Consider the following 13246-nt stretch of genomic DNA (forward strand, 5'->3'; position numbering starts at 1 on the left):
AAGTCCGCAACTTAAACTAGTAGTTCATTTATGTAAATTTGGGCAGCATCTCCCCTGTAACAAGAGCCTCCTCCAATACCATATACCAACAACAATGACCAGAGCAATCCAGCAATACATAATTATCACTAATTGGACACCATATAATAACAACAAGTCACAACTACTTCACGACGAGCGGCAAGCTCCGATTGAAACCCGTATACCCCATATCACCCCTTATAGACTTCTTAACTTAACTTAACAGTATCATTAACATGATAATGAAGTCATTCATTAATGATTCCAGTCTTATACCATATATTTATAATAAAGAAATAATCCACAACTCCAACTATCCTCAATTAGCAACTTTATTCACTAGTTCATATCTAGTCCATCCATTTAACTTAATCAACATCAAGATAACCTTAAGCACATGAAAGAACACAATACAATTACCTCCTACAGTGGATTCAAGTCGAAATCCATGTTATATATAGCTTAAAACAGCCTAACACACCCCAATCACTTCATACCCAAAATGACAACTATAGTAGTGTCAAATACCCCGAAAATATTATAAAGAACGACTAATCCATCATTTCTCCATTATGTGGTGTTTCTCCACATCATTTATCATTCAAAATTCCATTAAACATTAGAAAAATAGACAGCTCAAAAGCAACACAAAACAGTCCATTACAAGTCAAATAACTCGAACTCACGGCTTTCGATCACCGTCCCGTCAGTTCTAACTATTAGGAAATGAATTTATCAACCTTTTTTGATATTTAAAAGCTTAAATACAGAAAGTAGGTATTTTCTTAACTATTAAATGCATTCCAAAACTCAAACTGCAAAAAAAAAAAAAAAAGAGGCGATATAGCGATACTTACGTCGTAGGGATCGTTTTGATGTTATCACTTCTTGATTTCGTGCCCGGGATGATAAGCTTGTTTGAAGCCCTTATAGAGAGCTTAGGGGTAAGGTTAGGGCTGTTATTTGGTCATGCTCTCTGGAAAAATGAAGAAAGAGAGATAAGGGATGTAAATATCCTTTTTTTTTAAAAGTCAAAAAGGTACTACTTGGCATCCTCGCATTGGTCCTTTTTTAGATGCTTATATCTTTTTATTCGGATATCGTACGAATGAACGGTTAAGAGCGTTAGAAAATAAATTCCAAGACCTTCAATTTGGTATATAATATGTCCCAAAAATACCCCATATAGCACACGAAATATATTGCTCAAAAAGCTCTGTTACAAGGCAAATCCTTAGTCGGTTTTCCCGCAACTTTAATTTGATTTTTCCCAAACTTTATATTTTCTATCCAAAAAATCATATATAGCCATATTATGACTTTAAACTCATTTAAATCATGATTAACAAGTTTCATATTTATTACGTCACCTTTGGACGCTCAGGGTGTAACAATCTTCCCCTCTTAGAAATATTCGTCCTCGAATGTTAAACTCCGAGAAATCTATAGAAATTTTGGCAGAGTCTCCTCTGTAGCGGTACTACTACCAACCTGTCACACAGAAAACCCAATAATACAAAGCCACACCGGGCCACAATCATCAATAACACCAATGGCCTCACATGACCAATAACAATAACTAACATAATAATCAAGTATCATATATGTGCCTAAAGGCTATGATGTCTCAGTCCGATCCTCCTTCGGAAGCTGAAACAAGTAAGGATACCTAGTATTTATTTCTTCTTCATCTTCCCTAGTCATCTCCTCCACATTATTGTTTCTCCAAAGTACTTTAACCGAAGCTACATCCTTAGTTCTCAATCTCCGAACTTGTCTATCTAGTATAGCAATGGGAGCTTCCTCATATGATAGCTGCTCTATAACCTGAATATCGTCAACCGGAATGACTTAAGAGGGATCTCCAATACACTTACGTAGCATAGACACATGAAAGACTGGATGTACAGACTCCAAGTTGGAAGGCAAATCTAACTCATATGCTGCTTGGCCTACTCTGCGTATAATCTTATAAGGTCCAATATATCAAGGGCTAAGCTTTCCTTTCTTACCAAATCTCATAACGCCTTTCATCGGTGATACCTTTAGGAATACCCAGTCATCTACCTGAAACTCTAAGTCTCGTCGTCGATTATCTGTATAGGGCTTCTGATGACTCTGAGCTGCTAATAGCCTTTCCTTTATAAGCTTAATCTTCTCAACTGCCTGTTGTACCAACTCTGGTCCTAGTAACTTAGTTTCCCCAATCTCGAACCATCCGATAGGAGACCTACACTTTCGTCTGTAAAGAGCTTCGTATGGAGCCATCTGAATGCTGGAATGATAACTATTATTATATGCGAAATCAATAAGTGGAAGATGATCATCCCAGCTACCTCTAAAGTTCATAACACAAGCCCGTAGCATAGGCTCTAGTGTCTGAATAGTAAGCTCAGCCTGACCGTTTGTCTGAGGATGAATTGTTGTACTAAGACTTACCTGAGTCAGCAATCCTTTTTGGAAGGACCTCTAGAAATTAGTTGTAAGCTGAGCACCTCTATCTGAGATAATAGATATAGGGACACCATGAAGTCGTATTATCTCCTTAATGTAAAGCCTTGCATAGACCTCTGCTGAATACGTAGTCCTGATAGGAAGAAAATGGGTTGATTTTGTAAGTCTATCAACAATAACCCATATAGAATCGAACTTACGCTGAGTACGAGGTAAGCCTATGATGAAATCCATATTAATTACTTCCCATTTCCAAGTCGGAATCTCTATAGCCTGCAATAATCCACCGGGTCTTTGATGCTCAATCTTAACCTACTGACAATTAGGGCACTGAGCAACAAACTCTACTATATCCTTCTTCATTCTGTCCCACCGGTATATTCCCCTGATCTCATAATACATCTTCGTCGCTCCTAGATGAATAGAATAACGAGAATAGTGAGCTTCTCCCATAACTTGCTGGCGCAACCCTGCCACTTTAGGAACACATAATCGACCTCGTTATATGAGGACTCCATCTCCTGAATCTCAAATGGTGTCTTCTCCTTTTTAGGGGTTGTATCTCTGTAGTAAGCTAGCACAGGATCTTCATACTGGCATTCCTTCACTTCTATTAGAGAGGATGTTGTTGTGTCCTGAATAGTAACTCTGGTACCACCTGAATCTAGTAATCGAACTCCAAGATTAGTTAGCTGATGAATCTCAAGAGCTATCTCACTCTTCTTTGGCTATAAATATAATAGGATACCCATAAATCTACGGCTGAGGGCGTCGGATACTATATTTGCCTTCCCTGGATGGTATAAAATATCAACATCATAGTCTTTCAGTAGCTCCAACCATTGCCTCTGACGTAAATTCAATTTCTTTTGCTTGAATATATACTGAAGGCTCTTATGGTCCGTATAAATATCAACATGAATACCATACAAATAGTGTCTCCACATCTTTAGTGTATAAATCACCGCGGCTAACTCTAAATCATGGATCGAGTAATTCTTCTCGTGGTTTCTTAGTTGTCTAGAAGCATAAGCGACAACCTTTCCATGTTGAATCAATATACAACCCAATCCAATGCCTGAAGCGTCACAATAGATAGCATAACCATCGGTCCCTTCTAGAAGTGTCAGAACCGGTGCTTAAGTCAATCTGTCCTTCAATGCTTGGAAACTCCGCTCACAAGTATCAGTCCACTGAAACTTAGTTGCCTTCTGAGTCAACTTGTCGATGGTGCTGAAAGAGAAGAAAAACTCTCTACAAATATCCAGTAATAACCTGCCAAACTCAGGAAGCTACGAACCTCCGTCGGTGTTGTGGGTCTAGGCCAAGTCTTCACTGCCTCAATCTTCTGTGTATCAACCCGGATACCCTCATCCGAAATAATATGACCAAGGAAGGCTATAGAATTCAACCATAATTCACATTTAGAGAATTTTGCATACAACTTCCTTTCTTGTAGAACTCTGAGTATAGTACGTAAATGATCTGCATGCTCAGCCTCTGAACGGGAGTAAACCAAAATATCATCTATAAATACAATCACGAACTGATCTAGAAAGGGTCTGAACACACAGTTAATCAAGTCCATGAATATCATTGGGGCATTGGTCAACCCGAACGACATAACTCGAAACTCAAAGTGCATGTATCTAGTCCTGAATGTTGTCTTCGGAATATCTTTCTCTTTAACCCTTACCTGATGGTACCCAGCCACCCGGATGCTCGGGTAAAATTTTGTGTGTGTATTGATATTTTACACAAAAAGACTATATATATATATATAAAGAGTGGCACCCGCAGTGACAAATGGACTCTAAGGGTCGTGATTAGTGTGCCCAACTCCCATATGCAAGATCCACGATCGATACTCGTTGCCTACGTTAGCATTCCAGTTTATCGTTGTTCCTTCTTTCTGGTTCATTTCTTTATCTTTTTTGTTCCCTCCTCTTTGAACCGATTTTTATTATTTGTTAAATTGTTTCATTTTTCTTTTCTAGTTTTTCAAAATTTTACTTGAATATGATTTAAATTTTTTCTCTTTTTATCCATCTACTGTTATCTTTATTTCTTGATTTGCAAAACTTTTTAAGAATGATGATAGGATCAATAGAGATAATATTAATCTAACTATATGTGGATTAAAGGTGTGTAGTTGCTAATTTTAAATTCTTACTTTTAATTATACTTTTTAATCACATTGAATCAAGAGAATTAGATTAAATTGGATAAACCTATTCAATTTGGTGATCACGTATTTATTTATGAACCAAAAATTATGTACATCAAATTGAATTAATTCAGAGCGATCTAACTGACTAAATGTACATCCTAATTCAATCTCTTTTACTAATGGTTAGTTCGCATTAATGATAGTAACACCCGTAATTATTAAATTCTGGATCCGCCTCTGTATGTGCTGACAGAGGTGAAGTCAGGACTTCAACTTAATTTATGAGTTTTGAACTTTAGGAAGACGACTTCAAATCCTAATAATTGGGTTCTAAAATTAATATTTGTACATATATATTTAATTATTTTTTAACACAATACACCATTGAGCAAAAGCCATTGGTTCGGCTAAACCCCTAGTCGAACTTCTAGCTGCCTCGTGTACTACGGTAAATGGATTTTTATATCATCGGGTTTAGTTGACTTATAATAATATTTAATATTTTAATAAGTTTGATGTGGTAATCAGGTAAATAAAATGACAACTTGCTATATTTAATTTAATTTCACTGATATAGTAATATAATTATATACATTGTCAATGTAATCTTCTATTTACCAGCATAATCTTCAAATAAAAATTTATTTCGAAATAAATGGTTTATTAAACTCACTAATTTACTTTCATGTGTTTGTCCAATTTTATTTTATTTTTGTCACCAATTTAATTCTTTTAGGTTTTTTTCATTTTCAACGAGCAACCATTCTCAAGACATCTCTATAGTGAAGAAATAAATGAAAGGTAATATCATTGGGATGGTGCCTAAAGAATATTTTAGTTACTCAAGCACAAATTAAAGAGTCCAAAACAAAGTGTCATTTTACTCATATATATTTGGTCCAAAATAAGTGTTTATAAAAAAAAATGCAATAATTATTTGTTTCAAAGCTAACCTAGCTCTAATAAATGTTCTAAAAAGTTTGAGCAGAGATCAATAAAGAGTAATTTGAGATCTAAAGAGTAACTTAATCAAATAATTTTAACAAACGCCGCTTATTTTGAACCGGAGGTAGTAAAAACCTTAACCTACTTAATAGAAATATAGGATGCACGCAAAAGTTATTGGGTTCCCGAAAACCCATATACAATACTCAAGATCCGCCACTGTTTCTACACCTATGCTCGAATAAGTACCAAATAACTATTTAGCTATTTATAGATTTCGCATCACAAAAAACTCGAGGAACTAAGGACGTTTTCAATACTGACAGCGAGCTCCCGCTGAAGCAATTGTGTAGCAGCTCTATATTAAGCTCCTCGAAAATGTTGAAGTTGCCTGAAATGTTTCTGAGCTGCTATATTACCAGCAGTTGCTGCATCATTCTCCTTTAATTCCATCTCATCTTTAGCTTTGGAGTTTTCAGTATTACATATAACATTGAAAAGGGTGTGTAATACATAGCCTAAAATTGGGATTACAGAAAAAATAGCTGCACTTTGTTGCAGATTCATTTTTGTAGATAAGAAATGCTTAGAATTAGGTTTCTGTTTAAGGAAAGAAGCAAGAGACAAATGCAAGTTTTTCTTGAAATATAGAGGGAAGGTACTGAAGTTATAATTGAAAATAGTGGGACCCTTGATCTTGAAATAACATTATATTTTCTTGGCGCCCAAGTCGAATATATAGTCATCTTGTCATCTTTGTTTTTCCTTTTTGAAAGAACATAATATGTAGCGGTCGAGGGGCTAGTGGCATACGGTTCATAACTCACGTAACATGCGCCTGATTACGATCAATTATACATCACGAGTTACGCTCAGAGCAATATTCGATTGTTATATAACAACAACAACAATAATAACAACCCAGTGAAATCCCACAAGTGGGGTCTGGGGAAGGTAATGTATATACAGATATTAATTCTTAACCCTACCCTGGATGGCAGAAAGACTGCTTCCAAAAGACCTCGGCTCGAGAGGATAGATTGTTATACAAAAAGAACAATAATGATAATTAATGATCCAATTTCATGGGTGAGATTTAAACACGAATGAGTAAATGGTAAAATAAGTAAGATTAGAGAGGAAAGTGACATCCAACTATAAAAGTTTGATACCACTAGTAAGAGGAGATTAAAAGAGAAGAAGATTTAGGACATACTTTTGCTGAAATAATATAAAAGTATGCCCTGTCAAATACTCTTTTTATCAAGATAGAATTAGTGGAGAAGGTCACACTGTGATTGAAAATATATTTTTCATAGCTCTAAGTGAAATACTATATGGATTTAAGGTTGTGGTCAAGTGATCAACTGAGGTCTCAAGTTTAAATTTCAACAGAAATAAAAATACTATATAATTTCTTCGAATATGTCCAAGACTTGGTGGATAAAGTTAACTCATACCTGTACTGATAGGAAATAACCTATAAAATTAGCTGAAATGCACGAACAGCTGGCTGCTAACGACGACAACAATAATAATAATAATTAAAAAATTAATAGTGATTGAGAAAGTACCTTTTTTGAAAAAAATGTTCCGCAGACAAGGGTTAATTAGTACATGTCTTGCGTCAATATATTGACAGATCAATCTTTTTACCTAATTTAATGCAACTAAATTTATTCTGATTAGATACGCATGTTATTCAACTATTCAGGCTTTTTATGTCTTGGCAGCTTTCGATTATTCTCTTATTAAAAAGATAGGAATCTTTATATCCTGAATTATTTTTTTCAAAAAAAACAAGAGTTGGAAAGGTTAAAATAATGAAGAGATAACAAAGTTGTTTTCATGATTTGACACCATTGCACATAGATCATTCTAGTAAATGCTTATTGGAAAATAGTAGGAAATATAGAAGACTAATTTATACTTTAATAACAATTAACAAAATAAACTTCAAGACTAGCTAGTATGATTAATCCAAGCTAGTAGAGCCACAAAACAAACCTTCTGCATTAACCATCAAAACAAAAAAATACTAAAATAGTAATGTCTTTTCTAAACACCCAAAAAAATACTAGAAGCCATATGTATATATATAGAACTCCATTTACAATGACTCACAAAACTGCCAACGCTCGAATGTTCCAATATTTTAGCTTATGGTGCCCCATCCTTTACATCTTGTTTGGATGGATGTTACCTGTTGTATTACATAGTATTATTACTTTAAATATAATATTTATTTTGATATCGTTAAATCTGTCGTTACATAACGACGAAAAGTGCCACTTTATTGAACAACCGACTTGGTGTGGCTGCGTCGTTTCCTTCTTCTCTTTTTCTCATCTTGCCGTTTCTTTTATTAAATATTCCTATTTTATCTTTTACACTACCTTTTAATATAATAATTCTATCTCATACCTTACTTTTTCTTAATTTATAATATTGCAAGTTTAATCTTCACATTGTTGGTGTATGACATCATGAAATGACGACAAACAATAAAATTTATCCAAATATTGTATATATCAAAACGATACAATACAATATGATACATTATAAAACGATACATAACAACCATTCAAACAAGTTGTTAAAAACTTTTCCCCTTTTGCCTACCTTATTAAGAAAACCTTTAGGTAATGCCTCTTCAAAGTTCAACATCTTCTCTTTTTTGGAACCTTATAGGCCATATGAGATTCACCTTACTATTTTCCAACCCATAAGCAATCTCTAACAAATCTTTCTAATGGGAAATTGAATTGATTGTGAAAATTCTGAATTAAATTTTTTCTTAATGGAGTTTAGGGTTACTGGTGAGAACACAAGTAAATAATGAAGTTTCTTGTACTGAGCTTTTTGGCTAACTCGAAAAATGGAGAAATATGTCCATTTCCCAACCATGGAAACATCAAAACTCGACGAGGTTTGTGATTATCCATGTTTTTCTTTTTCGAACTAATACTTTCTAATGAATGCATAGAGGTATTTAAAGTTAATCAACATGTGTTTAATATATGGAAAGTTGAAAAAATATTGAAAGATTTTAGTGTTTAATGCACAAACACTTGGAAGGAAAATTCAACTATATATTTTGGTATAGGTATAATGTCTTCATGGTTCGTTCTTGGACTTCTTTTCTTCCTTTTTCAGATACACTTTCTATGAAGAAAGTTGTTGAGAAAGTCACACTGAAACAATTTACGTTCAACAGATGAAATTTTTGGACAGATTTATAGGGAATATATAACAAGATAGTGGTGGATTCAATGTATAAAAATTAAATAAAAAATAACTTTACATAGACGTGGTTTAGTAATTAGTGCATGCCTTGCGTCAATATATGGATATTGTATACCTTTGGGAAAATGACATTCTGCGTATCGCATGGATTCTAACACTAGTATTAAGAAAATGAGTGAATATGAACAATTTACTTCGGCTTGAAAATGGAATAAGCTCCACAAAATAGGAGATTAATTTATTTATTTTTTGTAAGGAAAAAGTAAACAATATAGGAGATTAAATGAATAATTAAGTATTATATAACATATTGAGTAATTTTTTCAACAAAAAGAAAATGAAGCATATGTGCTAGCTAGTGAAACTATAAAATTCATACCAATATCAAATCTCCATGCCTCTACCTTACGAGCAATAGACGCGAGGCGCTTCAAGATTGTTATATGCAAACATGTGCGCAAGCTAGCCTGAACCACACCATAATTAAAAAAAAAAAAAAAAAAATACCACTCCTGTATCAATTCATGTGTATGTCACATTCCATAAATCATTCATGAGCAGGCAGTAAATGTATAAATCCTTAACATATGATTGACAATGTTATTAGAGAACAAACTACTCCAAACTTTCATCCAAAAATGCTCATGTTGCGAAACAGATATTCACTCGTCTCTAACTATTACGCCAAGGCAAAACACAGTGTTATACTACTACATCAACATTTGTTGCAATCTGTTCAATTGTAGCTTCCAAAACATTTCAGTCAAAGTTCATGATCTGATTAAATCAACTTGTTTCGTTATCTAAAAATATGTAGACTACTTCTGCTTTAGGTGATGCACGGAAAAAGTTTGAGAACTCAGCGAATATTTCTGATCTACTGTCAAGAGATATGAGATTTATGTTACATAGATCCAATGGATCGATTAGCACTCTTACCAACACTGGGGACTTGGCTAAGAAAAGCTTGATAAGCTGCATTTCATGTGTTATTCCTGAAAAGATTTTTAGCTTAACTTCCTTGAGGTGATTAAATGTCACATCCGAGAAACGTTCGAGTTCAAGCGATTCTACAACATCATCATCATGTCGATTAAGAACCTAAGAAACATAAAAAGAAGTCAACTCCCAGATTATTGAGGATCTAAAAAGTATGAAGAAAGAGCCACTAAAAAATAAGAAAGAGAGAAAAGAATCAAAGTACTAAGAACCTCAGTTTCGAATGATTCCAAGTATGGGAAGCTTCTTATCAAGCAAAGATAATATGACAACTCATATGATTCCCTCATAATCATACCAGGCACATAAAAACGCTTGACACGGTTATGATCAAAGGGAAGCCTTGTTGGTGCTTCATCTGCTTCTGCATCATCAAACTAAGAAAAAGAATATCAAAATTCAAGATGACTCAGCCCAAAAGAAGTTTGATGTGTTAATACGTGCATAACAATGAAATCATAAAGCAACATCTACCTTATCACCAAAGAAGTACAAGCGGAGGTGCTCGAGAGCAAAACAAGACTCGAAAAATTTTGCAAGATAAAAATTCTCCGCCTCCATAGAAGAACCTTGACATAAGTCCAGAGATGCCTTTTTCAGAAGAGGGACATTCTTTAGACAGAGAGAACTTATACTGCCTGTGAATTCAAAGGATCTCAGCATGGGGGCATTAATTTCAATTATGTTTAAAATTTCTGAGAATTGCAACACCAATTGCTCAAGCAACGAGCAATGATTTATTAAACTTTCCAGCAACTCAGAAGAAATTGTGACCCTACACAGTTCCAGGCTAACTAAACTTGAAAATCCTTTAAAGCCCGATGGAGGATGTATTGAGCAATCATGAAGAGTCAAATGCCTCAGCTGCGAACATTCGAAAAGTGAAGAAGGCATTTTGTATATCTTATGCCATGGAAAGTGAAGAACAAGATGTTGAATGTCATTCCTCGAGAGGAAATATATGAAGTTGTCAATCGTAGGACATCTTTTTGAATCAACAATGTCGAACTTGAACTTAGTAATGGGTCCTTCATGAAGGGTCAAAATTTGATATATAATCTTTGTAAATTTAACTGTAGGGTATAGTTTATCCTTTTTTGTTTTCCAAAGAGATTCATCAAGCTTCAACTTTGTAAGTCTACACCAGTGATACCTCCATTTTTTCGATAAGATGCTTGTCCGCACAGCATCTTTACAAGGCAAACGCATCAGAATGACATCGATTACATTATCAGGAAGGTTGCTAATGACGTCTGGACCTAAACTTCGACGATTCTTTCTTCCTTTAGGAGGCATCATATAAGAATAATCACCAAGAACCTGTAGAAAATAAGCAAAAATACAAAGTAAGGAATCTCCAAACTATTTGGACAGAACGACTATTCACATTGTCGAACCAACAAAAGAAATAAAGATGCATTCCTTACTTTGTATTTTTGCTTATTTTCTGCAGGTTCTTGGTGATTATTCTTATATGATGCCTCCTAAAGGAAGAAAGAATCGTCGAAGTTTAGGTCCTGACGTCATTAGCAACCTTCCTGATAATGTAATCAATGTCATTCTGATGCGTTTGCCTTGTAAAGATGCTGTGCGGACAAGCATCTTATCGAAAAAATGGAGGTATCACTGGTGTAGACTTATAAAGTTGAAGCTTGATGAATCTCTTTGGAAAACAAAAAAAAGATAAACTATACCCTACAGTTAAATTTACAAAGATTATATATCAAATTTTGACCCTTCATGTCAGTCAACTATCTCCTCTTAGTATCAATGTTATACAGATATTATAATGTGACACCTTAGGCGAATCCCACATCGACAAAACACGGGAGAGATGTTGGGTATATAAGTAGACAAGTCTTAGACCCTAGCAACGCGTTTTAAACCCATGAGGACCTAGGCGCAGAGCGGATAATATCACTAGCGGGCTGGGCTGTTACGTCTAATTTGCTAACAGAGTGGCTATTATAATTTCTAACACCTCTACTAAATATCCATTAATTGCATGCTCAAGACAATAACAACCTTCTATCAATAATTCATAAATACATTTTTGGGTTCAAAAGGAAAAATGCAAAGAACAGAAATAAATTCAAAAGAATAAAAACCAGAATAATTTCCAAGATTTGGTCTTTTTTCAAAATTAAGCTTAAGAAGCTGTGTTTTGCTGGATTGGAACATCACATTAGTAGTTTTAATAGTATTAATTTTGCAAACCACACAGAACCTATAATTGCATTAAACACCAATTAAAAGGAGAGATTAACATTTTAAGTAATTATCTTACCAAGACGTAGGATTAGCGATGATGTCAAATCTTCAGCTGTTCTGGACTTTTCAAGACTTCAATTTGACCTTTAAACTCTTTAGGGTTCATCGCCAATTCAAAGAGAAAGAGGATTTATTTAAAGGGCAAAGGTACAAATTGGCCCTGAACTTTGCAAATGGTTCACAGTTGTCCTCCATTTATGGTTATTGTTAGATCTACCCTTGTGGTTATAAAGATATGGCCAAGTGCACAAATCGCCATTCTTGCTATTTAAAGATTAGTTAGTACTTATTTTGTCCTGAAATTTTAAACTAAAAATCTTAACTTCACTATTTATCCTCAAAATCAGATAACAATTGAATTTGTAAGTGGTTTTAAGGATATGTGTATTAACTTGACACAAAATGATAAATTAGATTGCAATTGAAATAAATAATGATAAAGTAAATGCAAACCACACGAATTGGACAATTTCAGCTTTGGAAGGTTAGCCACACTCGAGCTGAATGCACTTCGATCGGTATCAAGACACAGAAGAATAAGAGCTTAAAGAAAATAATAATAATAATAATGTATTGCTTTAGATTGTGTGTTACAATGTGTTGAATGAATTATCAGACTCCCCTTTATATAGTAGCGGAATCCTACTTTAGGTACAATTCTATAAAAGGTAAAAATCTCTTGATTTGCTTATTGTCGGTTCCTTATTGATACGTGTCGATATTCCCGCCATAATATCCGACCAGTTGCGGATATTTCGGTCTTCTATTATGCTAACAATGTTTCTTCGAGCTCATTGGGGCTAGGATCGATTTCGGAATCACGACCTTGATATTCTCGAAGGCAGGCGTTCCAACCCCGGGTTCCAGCCCGGTGGGATTGAGGGTCGATCTTTAGTCCTTTATTGCCATGTTCCGAGCCTGACTTATTATGTCGTAGGCGAGCTCGATTTTGACTGTATACAGATAGTCCCCTCGTTTTTCGGAGAGTAGACGACGAGAAACAACATGAGCTTCCGATTCTTACTTTGATACCCTGCGACAAGAACGACAAAACGAACGAAATGCCTCGTCAGTCAAGTCTTAATGGTATTAAATTCCTGTCAGTCACCGGTCGGCCATTACTGGATATGAACCGCCACT

General features: G+C 34.7%; 1 protein-coding gene across 4 annotated transcripts; it reads right to left on the reverse strand.

Moving 5' to 3' along the window:
- Positions 1-9043: 9043 nt before the first annotated feature.
- Positions 9044-12337, reverse strand: LOC104111025 (F-box/FBD/LRR-repeat protein At1g13570-like). Of its 4 annotated transcripts, XM_070175167.1 has the most exons (5): positions 12123-12337; positions 11263-11373; positions 10310-11155; positions 10048-10212; positions 9347-9937 (listed from the first exon to the last, which is right to left on the reverse strand). In XM_070175167.1, exons 3-5 carry the CDS (start codon positions 11132-11134, stop codon positions 9623-9625), a joined length of 1305 nt encoding a protein of 434 aa, XP_070031268.1. In that variant the 5' UTR covers positions 11135-11155; positions 11263-11373; positions 12123-12337; the 3' UTR covers positions 9347-9622. The 4 variants fall into 4 exon arrangements, with proteins under 4 accessions (XP_033515824.1, XP_070031268.1, XP_009618918.1 ...); XM_033659933.2 differs by lacking the exons at positions 11263-11373; positions 12123-12337 and adding an exon at positions 9044-9303 and having other exon boundaries at positions 9776-9937; positions 10310-11229; XM_009620623.4 differs by lacking the exon at positions 11263-11373.
- Positions 12338-13246: the final 909 nt, after the last annotated feature.

This window comes from Nicotiana tomentosiformis, chromosome 5, assembly GCF_000390325.3.
Source record: "Nicotiana tomentosiformis chromosome 5, ASM39032v3, whole genome shotgun sequence".
NCBI lineage: Eukaryota > Viridiplantae > Streptophyta > Magnoliopsida > Solanales > Solanaceae > Nicotiana > Nicotiana tomentosiformis.

Bases quoted from the DNA above. Each gene is read 5' to 3' on its own strand.
- LOC104111025 (XM_009620623.4), bottom strand. From the start codon at position 11,134: ATGATGCCTCCTAAAGGAAGAAAGAATCGTCGAAGTTTAGGTCCAGAC. The intron at 10,213-10,309 runs GTAGATGTTGCT...TCTTTTTCTTAG, and splicing joins TGTACTTCTTTGGTGATAAG to TTTGATGATGCAGAAGCAGA. The intron at 9,938-10,047 runs GTTCTTAGTACT...TATGTTTCTTAG, and splicing joins TGGAATCATTCGAAACTGAG to GTTCTTAATCGACATGATGA.